Raw genomic sequence first — 16,890 nt, 5'->3', positions numbered from 1 at the left:
CTTCAAAGATAAGGTGAACAAAAAAGGGTACTCACATTTTACAAGAGCACCCCAGAATACCTCCAAATAAGGAAAATGCTGGCTGGATTTTGGCTATTGAAAAATAATTGCAGTACAAAAGGATTTTTTTTAAAAACATTAACCCCTTAATGACCACAGCACTTTTCCATTTTCTGTCCGTTTGGGACCAAGGCTATTTTTACATTTTTGCGGTGTTTGTGTTTAGCTGTAATTTTCATCTTACTCATTTACTGTACCCACACATATTATATACCGTTTTTCTCGCCATTAAATGGACTTTCTAAAGATATCATTATTTTCATCATATCTTATAATTTACTATAAAAAAAATTATAAAATATGAGGAAAAAATTGAAAAAAAACACACTTTTTCTAACTTTGACCCCCAAAATCTGTTACACATCTACAACCACCAAAAAACACCCATGCTAAATAGTTTCTAAATTTTGTCCTGAGTTTAGAAATACCCAATGTTTACATCTTCTTTGCTTTTTTTGTAAGTTATAGGGCCATAAATACAAGTTGCACTTTGCTATTTCCAAACCATTATTTTTCAAAATTAGCGCTAGTTACATTAGAACACTAATATCTTTCAGGAATCTCTGAATATCCATTGACATGTATATAATTTTTTTTAGTAGACATCCCAAAGTATTGATCTAGGCCCATTTTGGTATATTTCATGTCACCATTTCACCGCCAAATGCGATTAAATACAAAAAATCGTTCACTTTTTTACAAATTTTTTCACAAACTTTATGTTTCTCACTGAAATTATTTACAAACAGCTTGTGCAATTATGGCTTAAATGGTTGTAAATTCTTCTCTGGGATCCCCTTTGTTCAGAAATAGCAGACATATATGGCTTTGGCGTTGCTTTTTAGTAATTAGAAGGCTGCTAAATGCCACTGCGCACTACACATATATTATGCCCAGCAGTGAAGGGGTTAATTATGGAGCATGTAGGGAGCTTCTAGGGTTAATTTTAGATTTAGTGTAGTGTAGTAGACAACCCCAAGTATTGATCTAGGCCCATTTTGGTATATTTCATGCCACCATTTCACCGCCAAATGCGATCAAATTAAAAAAAACATTAAATTTTTCACAATTTTAGGTTTCTCACTGAAATCATTTACAAACAGCTTGTGCAATTATGGCACAAATGGTTGTAAATGCTTCTCTGGGATCCCCTTTGTTCAGAAATAGCAGACATATATGGCTTTGGCGTTGCTTTTTGGTAATTAGAAGGCCGCCAAATGCCGCTGCATTTCACACGTGTATTATGGCTAGCAGTGAAGGGGTTAATTATGTAGCTTGTAGGGAGCTTGCAGGGTTAATTTTAGCTTTAGTGTAGAGCTCAGCCTCCCACCTGAAACATGAGACCCCCTGATCCCTCCCAAACAGCTCTCTTCCCTCCCCCACCCCCCAATTGTCCCCGCCATCTTAAGTACTGGCAGAAACTCTGCCAGTACTAAAATAAAAGCTATATTTGGGTTTTTTTTTTTTTTTTTTTTTAGCATATTTACATATGCTGCTGTGTAGGATCCCCCCTTAGCCCCCAGCCTTACTGATCCCCCACCAAAGAGCTCTCTAACCCTCCCCCTCTGCCTTAATGGGCGCCATCTTGGGTACTGGCAGCTGTCTGCCAGTACCCAGTTTAGTGAATAATGTGCCTTTTTTTTAAAATAAAAACCCTTTTCTGCAGTGTAGCTTCCCCCCCCCCCCCCCAAGATCAACCCCCCACCCCTTCCACATCAATTAGCTGTTATTTACACTTTAATTCAAGTACTTTTTAAACTTGATTTTTCTGTAGTGTAGCGGTTCCCTCCCGCTCCCGCCCCGTGCACGCGCCCGCCCGCCGCCCCCCGTGCACGCGCGCGCTCCCGTGCGCGCTCCCGCCCCTCCCGCCCCCCTCCACTCCACTGGGTACATCGATGGCCGCCCACCCGCCTCCCAGACTTGCTCCCACCCACCAACGATACCGGCCACCGATGTCCGGTGCAGAGAGGGCCACAGAGTGGCTCTCTCTGCATCGGATGGCCAAGGGGGGTTATTGCAGGATGCCTCCATATCGAGGCATCACTGCAATAACCGGAAAGCAGCTGGAAGCGAGCAGGATCGCTTCCAGCTGCTTTCCACACCGAGGACGTGCAGGGTACGTCCTCAGGCATTAACTGCCTTTTTTTTGAGGACGTACCCTGCACGTCCTCGGTCGTTAAGGGGTTAAAGGCCGATATGTTATTCTATAGCAACACAACAGAACTATATAGGGCTTCCACCCATGCAGTATTTTATACGCTTGGTTGTTCTTTTAAAGGAAGATTTTTCACCAATACAGGTAGGGGTTGCCGCCTCGGCCATGTTTTCCTTGCCACTTATGAGTTACACATGATGCAGGGTGTGCAGGTCGGAACATATTTTGTGCCGTTCATCAGCACTATTCATGTAATGTCCAGAGGAACAATACATGTTCTGCCCTCCTTACCATACAGCATGTGTAACTCATAAGTGTCCAGGAAAACATGGCTGACGTGGCAACCCTAATCACAGGGCCTTTGTTTCTATATTTACTCTTTTATCTTCAATGACCTGGATGGTCAATGGTTCAATGTAGATAACATAGAATAAATATAGAAATAAAGGCCCTGTTATGGTGAAGCATCTGTGTTTGATGGAATCCGATTAAAATCAGATGACAATCTTTAGTTTCTGAGTCATTTAAATTGAGATTGTAATATACAATATTTAAGTATGTGTAGAAAAAAAAAATGCAGTACACTTTGTTTTGTCCCCTTTTCCTGCAATGTAACTTTAATGTAACTTAAAATTGTTGGTTATCTTAATTACAATTAGGTTTTTATAAAGTAAAGATCTTCTCCATGTTGCAACATAGATGTATATCTTTCCTGCTGAGGACAGTTAGTGACAGATATAAATCATGCAATAAAGGAGAATACAAACAAGGCTGTGCGGAATCGTTAGGCTTTTATTCCATAAAAGCTTTTTTGAGCACCCTCTTTAATTGCCTGTTTCAGATCTGTCTCAAATTGTCCTACAGCAGAAGAGATAGATAAGGGAAATATCTAGACGCAAACGTGCAGATGCTACATATATAACGATTCTTTGCATTTATTTACTGTTCAATATCTCTTTAACTGTACATTGCAAGATTAGGTAAATCACTAATCTCTTTCCCGGCACTCGCATGTGTGCACAAAGTGATACTATTGTGTGTAAATCTGGCTGGGGGCCTGATCCAAACCTCGCAATTTCAGACATGGGGCGCGATTTATCAAGCTCCTTATGGAGCTGTATGCAGCTGTTTCCACGCGAGCCTTGCCGGAAATAGGAGTTAAGCAGCAGTCTTAAGACAGCTGCTCCTTAACTCGTCCTCCACCTCTGAGGTGGCGGACAGCAATCCGCCCGATTGCATACAATCGGGTTAATTGACACCTCCTGCTAGCAGCCGATTGGCCGCGAATGTGCAGGGGGAGGCATTGCACAAGCATTTCTAGTGAAATGCTTGTGCAATGATAAATGCATTTATCGATGAGCGGCGGACATGATCTGCTACAGCGGATCATGTCTGTCCGCACATTGACAATTCGGCCCCATAGTTTTTCTCACCAAACCTCACAAGAAAGAAGGGCGAGATCTGCAGTTTGAAAATCTTTACAGAATTACGCTCGGATTACAGAGACAATTTCATATATGTCCATGGTACGCCCATGGTTAGCCCGTTTTACGAAAAAACAATTAAACATGGTATTTTGAACATTAAAATACAAATTTCTTGCTTTTTATTTGCACATCCAGTGCACTTAAAATTATGGTTTACGCTGTGCATAGTTAAAGGGACACTGAACCCAAATTGTTTCTTTCATGATTCAGATAGAGCAGGAAATTTTAAGCAACTTTCCAATTTACTCCTATTGTCAAATTTTCTTCATTCTCTTGGTATCTTTATTTGAAAAGCAAGAATGTAAGTTTAGATGCCGGCCCATTTTTGGTGAACAACCTGGGTTGTTCTTGCTGATTGGTGGATAAAATCAACAACCAATAAACAAGTGCTGTCCAGCATCTGAACCAAACATTTTTGCTTAGATGCCTTCTTTTTCAAATAAAGATAGCAAGAAAACGAAGATTGAGAATAGGAGTAAATTAGAAAGTTGCTTAAAAGTGTTCTCTTGGTATCTTTTGTTGAAAAGCAAGGACATATGCTTAGGAGCCAGCCCATATCTGGAGCACTATATGGAAACAGTTTTGCAAGAGCACTAGAGGGCAGCACTATTTCCTGCCAAGTAGTGCTCCAGATGTCTACCTAGGTATCTCTTTAACACAGAATATCATGGGAACAAAGAAAATTTGATAATAGAAATAAATTGGAAACTTTTTCAAACTGGTGTGCTCTGTCTGAATCACAAAAGAACATTTTTGGGTTTCATATCCTTGGAACAAAACTCTATAGCGCCATCTGCTGGCATTCTGTATTCACCAACAGAGTGGCAAAAGTAGCCAATTTTGTTAAACATTTTTTTTACACTTTACTAACAGATTTAATTGCACACATGACTAATAGGCCTTTAAAATGTAGCTGTCATTCAGGGGACTCAAATATTTATTACATTATAGAAAATACAATTTGAGCACTAGTTTACCGCTTGGTTGCTAGGGAGGAATGCAAAATGACACAGCTTCAAAGTTTCGCAGTTAGAGTTGCCACCTCGGCTGAGTGGCAACCCTATTCTGTTTGATAGCCAAAGGGTTAACACGGGTAATTGCGACAGCCAGAGGACTGACCTTATTTAACAGCTGTGGCACTGAAACGGTTAAAGCGTTATCACAACCTTTACCTTATAGTGGTGCTGTTACAACTCTACTGCTTCTGTTGCCAGAGCTGGGAATATGCGCTCTATAGATTAATTGTGAATACTGGATGTTGCCTGACAATACTCTGCGCATTTAGAAATAACGGAATTATAGAAACCACACGGTGCAGTTAACCTCTCTTCTTATTAACACAAAGGAAGCCATTTACTTATATTCCTCATTACATGTGTGCGGGGGCGGGGCTAAATAGAAAGCCGCTTGTTTATTGGATTGTGACCCTGTCACAATTACGTTCCGTCATTTGAGTGGTGGTTCCGCAGCCTCGAATCCATTTAAAGGGCAATAGGCAGAGTTGTGCTGTAGCCGCGTGGGTTCGGCAGCAGGTGGAGCTGAGAAGGGTGACGTTGTTGTCAAAGACCTGGGTTTAAGTTGGTAATTTAGGTGTGGGATGATCCTGTTACCATCTTGTCTGTAGTTTACTGATCTCCTACCTCCGGCTGGCGTTGTAGCCACACCCTTATAGCTTAACTGTTTGGTACTTGCGCTCCTCTAGTACCCTTTTGTTTTCCTTGTACCATGTTATTTAGCTGTACTTATCGTGCGTGTGTGGTGCATTTCTAAGGAAAGCCCTGTTATATATTTGTTTTGAGGTTGTATTGGGTGAAAGGTAACACAGGAGTAGCTGTGAGTTGTCTGTAAACCTGTAGCATCTTTGCTTAAAGAAACAACCTAATACCTCAAGCACTTCCAATTGTAATAATTACCACTTGTGTATTTGCAGATGTTGTTCCACCCTTCTGTTTACTGGAGGTAGTGCAAAAGACTTACAGCCATGGCTAGTTCTAAACCATAATTTGAGGAGAGGGATATTATAAAAAAGTAAAACTATATTCTGATATAAATGGGTGCCAGAAACCTTATAGTAATCACTAATTTTGGATATTTTATGTGGTCACCGATCTGTCCCAAAATAAATAGAATCTAAAAATTATAATCCAAAAAACGAAATTCCTATTGGCTGTCATCCCCCCCCCCCCTTCTCATTAGCCTTGCAGACGGGTTAAAGGGACATTCTGGTCAAAATTCGAATGCCCATAGATGAATTACATCTGAATAGAAACATGTTTGCAATATACATGTATTGACAAAAATGCTTGTAAGTTATCGCTGTATTAGTGTTTTTTTTTTCTTTCTGCATGTTCATGTGAAGCATAGCTAGATATTCTCAGTGCACCAGCATTTTAAATACTGTAGCTGCTCAGAGTACTAGTGGTCCTTGCATCATGTCTGCAATTAACAAATTGAATCATTACCAGATGGCACAAGCACCTTAGGCTCTCTCATCAAGTTGTGTTTAAAATGCTGGTGCATACTTAAATACACTTTGAAATGGCTAATATTTATTAGAAGCATTTTTGCTAATGTATATTAAAAAAAAATAAAAAATGCTTCTATTCAAAACTGAAATGCCACCTGTGAATACCAATTTTGGCTGTAATGTCCCTTTAAACACATTGCAGGTCCCAAACAGGATTCCAGCTACAAATTGCAGCACTTGAGTAGAACAGCTGATGAGCCAGCATAACTGTTAATCATATGTGACCTGTGCAGGTGCTGTGATTGGTTGTGGTTTCTAAGTGGGAATTTAGCAAGGGATTAAACACAGGAAGGGGCAACAATGCAAAAAAATGGCATTACAGATTAGAATGTTTAATGCTTGCATTAGGCTGTCCCTTTTAATTGAAAAACAAGAAGGAAAAATCATTTTCCCAACTTGTTCCTCAAATTCATTTGGAATGGGATGGCCCAGTTGGAAATGGCTAAATACTGATGTGTTGGATGAACCATTTGTTGTGTGTGTATTTCAACTTTCATTTTTAAAGCTTGGGTGTTATAAATCCTGTGCAATTTAATTTCTCTCTCTAGGCTGACCTTCCACAATGGTGCAGCTTTCTCCCTGTAATTCTGAAGATGGGGGAGGGCAGTTGGATAAACACCTGGCAGGCTGCCAGTTATCCCTGAGCCCTCTGCAAGCTTCTGTCGCTTCCAGTGTCACACAGCTGCAGGCGTATGAAACTTATCTAGATAATGGTTTTGTCAGCTTGAAACACAAAATCAGGAACATCGAAAAAAAGAAGGTATGATGACTTCTTTATAAATTTGGAGCCAGTAACTGATACAGGGTGCCTTGTCTTAGTGCAAATCCTATATACTAGTGTATTTGACAGTTAATTCTGAAAAAACTAATTGCTTGCTTGACCATTTTTGTACTGCACACAATGTGATTGGATGCCACTCCTGAAGAATAAGACAAGTTTAGTGAGGTAAAATAAGGAAAGGGTTTCTGACTAAAGCATCTTTTTTAACTTTACATAAAAAGTACCAACTAGTGAATGAAGGTTACAATAAAAACAAATGTATCTTTAAATTGTTACTTTTAAATGATCTGCTTAACATTATGTTAAAGAGAATATGTGTTATGTTCTTTAACTCATTCACTACCCGGACTTTCAGAGAAGAACTTGGCCAAAATACCAGAGTTTTTTTGCTATCACTCCATTTTAAACAGAATTAAAACTTTTTTTCTTTTTTACCTGTAAAAACTATATTTAAGTAGACAAAGCACGGTACTGATCTAGGCCCATTTTGTTATATTTCATGCCACCATTTTACCGCATATATGCATTCATATAAAAAAACGAACTCTCAAACTTTTGGTTTCTCACTGAAATTATTTACATATCGCTTGTGCAAAAATGATTGTAAAAGTTTCTCTGGGATCCCCTTTGTTTAGAAATAGCCCAAAATCATGCATGGCTTTGCCATTCATTTTTGGTAATTAGAAGGCCGCTAACTGCAGCTGCACTAGTTCTATTATTCCTTGCAGTGAAGGGGTTATAAAGATATCTTGGAAGGTTAATTTTAGCTGTAGTGTAGATTAAACCCAGTGATGTGCAGTCACGTGAGGCAGTGCTTCACCTCTCATATGGGCAAAAATATTTTTTTTTATTGGCTTTAAAAAAAAAAAAATTGTAAATTTTTTTTCCCCCAGCATTTTTTTTTCTCACAGCTATATGTTGTGCAATGAAGAGGCACAATCAGGTCTGCCCACCATTACACAACATGCTGCGCCATCTACTGGATGCAAGTGGTTAAGATCATTGCATGGCTCATTAACTGCTTATTTGAGGCAGTCCTATTTGGGCTGAACCAATCCAGTGAGAGGCATTAGTAAGTGGAACATAGGGTTGGGGCTGGATGTTAAATCATAAAAAACAAAACAAAAAATGCAAAAAAACAACTTTCATATATTTTGTTGCTGTCCTGTGAACCTGCTAGCTTTGCTAAAGTGAAAAAGAGATTTCTGTTCTTCCCCTCTAAGTGCAGTGGAATGTGCCACTGTCACTTCCTGAATCCTTACAGAGCAGGAGAGAGGCACAGAGAGCAGTGTTTCACCCACATCTTATTAAAGTAAGATTTTACTGATAGGGATTCTGTTAGTGAAAATGATCATTTAATGAATGTGGTTTAGTGTTTGTTTTACTCTTTTATAGCAGGGTCGTTTTTGTATTTTGTTTACTCAAACTTTACACCCACTAACTTAGCAGCTCTGTACTTCACACTAAATTATAGACTAATTTTCTGAACTCTCTGTAGCTCTGCTGTTTTATTACTTTAAAATGTAATGGTCCCCCCCCTTTGTGTGTGTGTGTGTGTGTGTCTCTCTCTCTATCTATCCATCTCTCTCCTTATGTGTTGTTCTCCCCCATGGTCTCTTTCTCTCTCTGTCTCTCTTCCTCCCCCTCTGACTCTCATCCCTTATGTAATGAAAGAATCTATAAGCATAATTTGCAGCATTAAAGTAAAATGTATGTTTTAAACATATTTTAATGGGCATGGATTTCTAGATCTCATAATCAGAGCAAGCATTGTGTTATCTGGCAAGTGTTTCTGTTACAATCCTTTTAGACTAAAATTAGATGTTTACTAAGTTGACCAGTTTTCCAAGACACCATTTAAAGGGACATGAAACCCATATGAAACCCATATGCAAATTTAAATAACTTTCCAATTTACATCTAATATCTAATTTTCTTCTTTTGATGTCCTTTGTTGAAAATCATATCTAAATATGCTCAGTAGCTGCTGATTGGTGGCTGCACATAGATACCTCATGTGATTGGCTCACCCATGTGCATTGCTATTTCTTCAACAAAGGATATCTAAAGAATGAAGACGTATCCTAGCCACTGCCTCACCATCCTCTGACGTCACTGATTAAACCCCCCCCCCACTGCTGTGTAGGGCCCTCCCACTCAGCTGCTGAGCTGCCCACCCACCTCCCGGCACCAGCGGATGATCATTAGATGGTGACGGTGCCAGTCTAAATATCTGGCATCTGCCCTCATATCGAAGCGGAGTACTGATCATTCTCTGGTTCCATATGCCGGTAGATGTCTGGAGCTCAGGAACTCCAGCTGAGACTGCAGGAGCTTCCTGCAGCTCCTTTGTGTATACAGTGGATATAAAAAGTCTACACACCCCTGTTAAAATGTCAGGTTTCTGTGATGTAAAAAAATGAGACAAAGATAAATAATTTCAGAACTTTTTCCACCTTTAATGTGACTTATAAACTGTACAACTCAATTGAAAAACAAACTGAAATCTTTTAGGTAGAGGGAAGAAAAATATAAAAATAAAATATGGTTGCATAAGTGTGCACACCCTTAAACTAATATTTTGTTGAAGCACCTTTTAATTTTATTACAGCACTCAGTCTTTTTGGGTATGAGTCTATCAGCATGGCACATTTTGACTTGACAAAGATTTGCCTGCTCTTCTTTGCAAAAACACTCCAAATCTGTCAGATTGCGAGGGCATCTCCTGTGCACAGCCCTCTTCAGATAACCCCACATATTTTCAATCAGATTCAGGTCTGGGCTCTGACTGGGCCATTCCAAAACTTTAATCTTCTTCTGGTGAAGCCATTCCTTTGTTGATTTCGATGTATGCTTTGGGTCTTTGTCATGCTGAAAGATGAAGTTCCTCTTCATGTTCAGCTTTCTAGCAGAAGCCTGAAGGTTTTGTGCCAATATTGTCTGGTATTTGGAGCTGTTCATAATTCCCTCTAGCTTAACTAAGGCCCCAGTTCCAGCTGAAGAAAACCAGCCCCAAAGCATGATGCTGCCACCACCATGCTACACTGTGGGTATGGTGTTATTTTGGTGATGTGGTGTTTTTTCGCCAAACATCTCTTGGAATTATGGCCAAAAAGTTCAACCTTAGTTTCATCAGACCATAACACCTTTTCCCACATGCTTTTGGGAGACTTCAGATGTGTTTTTGCAAAATGTAGCCTGGCTTGGATGTTTTTTCTTCGTAAGAAAAGGCTTTCATCTTGCCACTCTACCCCATAGCCCAGACATATGAAGAATACATGAGATTGTTGTCACATGTACCACACAGCAAGTACTTTGCAGATATTCCTGCAGCTCCTTTAATGTTGCTGTAGACCTCTTGGTAGCCTCCCAGCCCAGTTTTCTTCTAGTCTTTTCATCAATTTTGGAGGGACGTCCAGTTCTTGGTAATGTCACTGTTGTGCCATATCTTCTCCACTTGATGACAGTCTTGTGTTACGTGGTATATCTAATGCCTTGGAAATTCTTTTGTACCCTTCTCCTGACTGATACCTTTTTAACAATGAGATCCCTCTGATGCTTTGGAAGCTCTCTGTGGACCATGGCTTTTGCTGTGGGATGAGACTAAGAAAATGTCAGGAAAGACCAACTAGAACAGCTGAACTTTATTTGGGGTTAATCAGAGGCACTTTAAATGATGGCAGGTGTGTACTGACTCCTATTTAACATGATTTTGAATGTGACTGCTTAATTCTGAACACAGCTACATCCTCAGTTATAAAACTTATGCAACCACATTTTAGTTTTTTTTTTTTTTGTTTGTTTTTTTTGTTCCCTCCACCTAAAAGATTTCAGTTTGTTTTTCAATAGAGTTGTACAGTTTATAGGTCACATTAAAGGTGGAAAAAGTTCTGAAAAGATTTCTGTCATTTTTTTTACGTCACAGAAACCTGACATTTTAACAGGGGTGTGTAGACTTTATTTTATATCGACTGTATATACGTTGTGAGGTATGTATAAATCTCTTTGGGCAAAGGGTTTAAATACATTCTTGGCATTTACACACTGGGCAAGCTATGACTTCTATAACTTCTGGGACTATAATGGAACATAAAGAAAAATACTGAAATAACTTTATTGCGGCACTTACTTGCATACAACTGTTAACCTACTGCACAGGGGTTAAAGGGATAGTGATAACCTTGAAAGATTAATATAAAATGTTTTATTATGCATTGTAAAACAACTTGGTAATATATTGACTAATTTTTTTTGTATTGTTTTTTGTTTTTGTTTCATGCAGTTTAAAATTAAACTGAAATCACTTTGCAGACGAGGCTAACCCCACTTCATATCTTCCCCCCCCCCCCCCCCCCTAACTGGCTTTATCAAATAAGATCTGTAGAACAATTAACTTTATACTAACAGTATGACTGGGGCTAGCCTTGTCAACTGCAGACTTAAAACCAGATTGGTAACTCCAAATGAGGTAAGTGGTTTGTGGAGTTTGGCTGGTAAAAAAAGTTGCAGCAAACGAGATCTGTCCTTAAAGGGATAGTAAACCCCAATTTTATATTTTCTATTCAGATAGAGCTTGCAACTTTCTTTACTTTTTTACTTTGCTATAATTCTGAAAAAGCTAGCATGTAAGCTTAGAAACCAGCCCATTTTTGGTTCAGCACCTGGGTTGCGCTAGATTGGTGGCTAAATGTAGCCACCAATCTGCAAGCACTATATTAGATTATTGCTTTTTTTTCAAATAAAGATAGCAAGAGAGAACATTTAATAGGAGTAAATTCAAATTTCTTAAAATTGCATGCTCTATCTGAATCATTAAAGAAAAAAATTGGGTTACTATCCCTTTAATATGCTTAGACTTGGCTGATATGTTAGTCTCCAGCAAGACAACAAAAATGTCTTGTAATTAAAAGATGTTGGCATTTTCTTTCCTTTTTTAAAGGCTGCTCCATAGCAGCAATGCACTTCTGAGACATCTGGTAAGCCAATGGCAAGATGCATGAGTAAAGCCACCAATCACAATCTATCTCCCTGTAGTGTGTTGCTGCTCCCAAGTCGTCTACCTTCAGCAAAGAATATCAGAAGAACAAAAATAGAACATGCTATTCTGAGTTTTCAGTGAATTTCTTTCTGAATCATAAGTTTAAATTTACACTTCATGTTCCTTAACTATTTAATAGCCCTGCCATGTCATATGAAAATGCTTTGAAAGCCAACATTTAAACTGCCACAAACTTTCTGATTGATTAAACGGTTACTTTTTGATCACTATTGAGTTATTTAACTTAACTGTTACAAGTACATTGTATTGCATATGTTAGTAACTTTGGTTTGATGGATACAATGTTTACGCTCATTAGGTGAAACTAGAAGATTATAAAGACCGCCTAAGAAATGGAGAGCAACTTAATCCGGATCAGCAGGTATGTAGCTTACACAAGAAGCATAAGGTAAACATTAATGACTGAATAAACTAGCCATGTGCTTCAGGCATGAATAGGAAGATGTACCCAGTGTCTCTGGGAACTTGATTTAAAAAATAGACTGCAAGGGGTAGGAATATTTGACCTTCCTTAGTATTACATTTAGTTCTTTCTCTACTAGTTCACTTCATACGTTCATATGTCTTATGGTATTTGATTTTTAGGCCCTGAGTTCACATCCATAGACCACACCTAAATAGAAACACGCTTGGGAATGATCCTGTGTTAAAGGGACATATTTCAAAATATATTCTCTTTATCTAAGAATAATTCAAAATGTATTGGACTGGCTCTGTTTTGTCCCTTGTAAACAATCCTGCACTTCCTTCTAGTTTCCCTTTTACATTTATGCAGTTTTATTTAAATGGACATTCCAGCCAAAATTGAAATCCACATGGATGCATTTCAGTTCTGAACAGAATCATTGTATTATACATGAACTAGTGAAAATGCTTCTAATAACTATAGCGGTTTCAAATGTGTATTTAAATATGCATCTGCTCAGAGAGCCTTGGGTGCTTGTACCATCTGGTAATGACTCAATTTGTTAATTGCTGACATACACACCCCACTGGCTCTCTGAACAGCTGCAATATTTAAAATGCTGGTGCACTGAGTATCTAGCTATGAATCACATGCAGAGACAAATGTTGACACTAAATCAGTGATAACTTTTACTAGAAGCATTTTTGTCTTGTGTAGTGATGTCGCAAATAGTTCGCCGGCGAGTAGTTCCCGGCGAACATATCATGTTTGCCGCGGCGGCGAACATATGCAATGCTGGATCCGCCCCCTATTCATCATTTAGTAAACTTTGACCCTTTACCTCACAGTCAGCAGACACATTACAGCCAATCAGCGGCAGACACTCCCTCCCACCTCCTGGACAGCATCCATTTTAGATTCATTTGGAAGCTGCATTCTTAGTGAGTGGAGGGACAGTGTAGCTGTTGCTGATTTAACCTTTTAACGCCGTTATGCCGTTCTATTCCGTCATATTTACACTGGGCTTTAAAGCCGTTATGACGGAATAGAACGTCATATCAAACGGCTGTCCTGAAGCCTTCTGCGCTTCAAGGACTTGATCGCGGTCTGGAGGGCGTTCCTAGGGTTGTAGGGACGCCCCCCAGATGCGATCCAATAATTGAAATCTCGCGATCGTATGCACGATCGCGTAGTTTCAATTTGTCTACATCGGAACAGGTGTTCCGATGTAGACACTTTAACCCTGTCACGAAAGGGTTAATAGGGAAATCGATAGCTAGGCTAGTGTATTCAGTGTCCACTACAGTCCTGAAGGACTCATCTGATCTCTGCTGTAAGGACAGCACCCCAAAAAGCCCTTTTTATGGCTAGAACATCAGTCTGCTTTTTTTTTTTTTTCCCCTGTGTAATCTAATTGCAGTTGCCTGCCTGACAGCGTGTGTCAGGCTCACAGCGAATACTGTGCCCACTTGCCCAGTGCCACCACTCATATCTGGTGTAACAGTAGTGTAGATTTAAAAAAAAATACAATTTTGACTGTAATAGATTGAATAGCAGTTGTCTGCAAGCGTGTGTCAGGCCTACAGTGTCTACTCTGCCAACTTCTGCCAGTGCACAGTGCTACTCATATCTGTCACAGTAGCTTGCACTCATAGTACCAACAATCGAAAAAAAGACAGGCAGGGGCCGTCGTGTTCGTGGTGCTGTGATTCCCTTTGGCCCTAGAATAATGCCCAGTGTTCAGAGGCCACGTACCCCTAACTCGAACATTTCTGAGGACATAGTTTACTGGCTAACACAGGACACCCAATCTTCTACAGTTTCTGCTCGGAACCTTGACGCACCATCCTCCTCCAGCTTAGCTTCGGGCACCTCTCGTTACCACTCGCCCACCTGCCGCCAACACTAGCACCACAGCCGCTTCACTTGCTCTGTCAGGAGTTATTTACACATCAGTTGGAATAAATGAGTGATGCGCAACCATTATTGCCAGAGGATGTAGATAACAGGGATATGTCTCAGTCAGGCAGCATTACACACATGGATGTACGGTGTGATGTTGTACCCTCTGTGGGAGTTTGGTCTCACTGTGAAGCGGGCATAACCCTTACACTACCTGATCGATACATCATACCTGATGTTTTAAAGCACGTTATTCCAAACAATTTAGGAATGTTAGGTGATTTATGCCCTTTCTGGCTTAAAACCAGACTCTGCATCAACTATGTAATTTTCCATGGGAGTTTTGCCATGGATCCCCCTCTGGCATGCCACAGTCCAGGTGTTAGTCCCCTTGAAACAACTTTTTCCATCACTATTATGGCTAGAAAGAGTCCCTGTGGGTTTTAAAATTCGCCTGCCCATTGAAGTCTATGGCGATTCGCCCGTTCGAACTTTTGGGGAAGTTCGCTGTTCACGAACCCAAATTTTTAGGTTTGCGACATCACTGCTAGTGTATTTTGCAAACATGTTTAAATTCAAAGATGTAATTAATCAGTGCATTTTAACTTTGACCCATGTGAACAACATTCTGTAGTTGGTAAACACAGATCTGTACCTAGAACCTTTCTTACCAGTAATCCTGCATGGCATGAAACCCACCCCTTTCATCATGTTTACCGTCTGGATGATCCTTTATTAAAGGGACGCAAAGCATCTTGAATTTACTGTAAAATTTTGTTTATGTTCCTGGCACATAAGGCATAACCCAGGTACATTCTAAACAGTTTAGTGATCGAACAATTGACTGTCTAACTGATCTCTACCGATGGTAAAAGAGTATATTTCCAGGAATTCCAGAACCAGTAACATTTTGGGAATTACTGAAATAACTTTAAAACTTTTTTTTTTTGTATGCAGACCATTACTAATAGTACTGCCTTATGCAGGCTAAGGCTAGGCATATATAAACATGGCTCCTGTTAATGTAAAGAAAAATGATTAATGTTAACATTTGCTAAACTTTTTATTTGACTGTTGCTTGCATAGTCTGATCTTTACCTCCTGCAACGGGGGGTTAAAAACATGGTGTAAAGGGACTTTCTAAAGCTACAAATACATTCTCTAATTTGTTCGGCATCGAACAGCCATGTTCTGACCACCTATCAACATGTCCTGCTTGGTTGCTGTGACTTCAACTTCCGAGCAGGGCATTTCTTTGGTTACTCACTTGAGGGGGGTGTTAAAAAAAAAAAAAAAAAAATTACCTAGTTAGAGCATGTCATTTTAGCATTCCTGACTGTTCCTAGCAAACAAATTGCAAGTGTATAAATTTTGGCATAAGTCCACCCCAAGTGGTGGTGCACTGTTCTGGAGCAGCAATGCATTGGCGCTCTGAAGTAGACTTATTGTATCTTAATTATAATATAAAAATCCATAAACTTATTGTTTTATCTTAAGATGTAGTCGTTGTTCAGCATTGGAACTTGGTGCTTAACTTCTGCAGTCAATACAATTTTTTTTTTTTTTTTATTTGAATTTGCAGGAGGCAGTTGAGAAGTATGATGAAGTTATTCACAATCTAGAATTTGCCAAGGACCTACAAAAAACCTTTATTGCACTTAGTCAAGATGTAAGTCTGCTCATAGTTGAAAAATCCATATTTTGTTTATCTAAATGTTAGTACTCATACTGGGGGGGGGGGGGGGGGGGGAGAGAATGGTTACCCTAGCATATGATACTAAAGCTGATTTTAAATGGCTTCTTTGTCTAGAATTCAGTTTCAACACAATACATTTCAGCTTACAGGACCTTTTTTATTTATATCTCTGACCTGCAACTAAATATCACCTTTTCAATTCAATATCTGCAGCTCTATTCATACTGAATAGCAGAATGTGATGGTCCATGACTTTGTAGATAAGCTCTAGCTAAAACTATATGGATGCTGATTTTAATGCAGATGGCCACATGTGCATCTAGACTTAGTAATATTATTAACTTAATATTAGCGTGCAATCAAACTCGTTCTACACTTTGTTGCTCTATCCAGCACATAACCTTCCTTTGAAGGTTTTATTACATGTTTTGACCATCATGTTCCTATTTATTTTAAAGCTGTTAAAAGTTCAGAAGAAAGGCCTACGAAAGGAACACCTTCTGAAAGTGGAATCTGATAAGAGGAGATTGAGAACAATACTACAAGTCCAGTACATGCTGCAATCATTTGGCCAAGAACATGTACAGAAAGACTTCAAGGAAGGGCTGAATGGTGCAATGTATATATCCTCTAAAGAGCTGGATTACCTTGTAAGGTTCTCAAAGTTAGCTTGTCCTAAACGTTATAAGCACATGAGGTGAGTAACTGGACACAAATTATGGCAAATAAAATCACTTTTATATTCCTGCTATTGATGCCTTCCATGAAAGGTGCGCTCCGTTTAATTTTGACTAATAGAATTTAGGTCCAGAGTGTT

At 39.3% G+C, this 16,890-nt stretch overlaps 1 protein-coding gene across 2 annotated transcripts in view; it reads left to right on the top strand.

Annotated features, from left to right (window-relative positions):
* The first annotated feature begins 6,789 nt into the window (after positions 1-6,789).
* Positions 6,790-16,890, top strand: part of CAPRIN2 (caprin family member 2) — a 211,670-nt gene continuing 201,569 nt past the window's right edge. For both annotated transcript variants that reach the window (XM_053718796.1, XM_053718795.1), the window contains exons 1-4: positions 6,790-6,989; positions 12,368-12,430; positions 15,960-16,046; positions 16,532-16,770. In XM_053718796.1, the coding sequence (XP_053574771.1) occupies positions 6,792-6,989; positions 12,368-12,430; positions 15,960-16,046; positions 16,532-16,770 (587 nt within the window). In that variant the 5' untranslated portion in view covers positions 6,790-6,791. The remainder of the gene's footprint in view (positions 6,990-12,367; positions 12,431-15,959; positions 16,047-16,531; positions 16,771-16,890) is intronic.

The sequence above is a fragment of the Bombina bombina genome, chromosome 6, assembly GCF_027579735.1.
Source record: "Bombina bombina isolate aBomBom1 chromosome 6, aBomBom1.pri, whole genome shotgun sequence".
Classification (NCBI taxonomy): Eukaryota; Metazoa; Chordata; class Amphibia; order Anura; family Bombinatoridae; genus Bombina; species Bombina bombina.
Note: the sequence above shows the minus strand (reverse complement) of the source record. Positions and strands in the feature narration are given on the sequence as shown.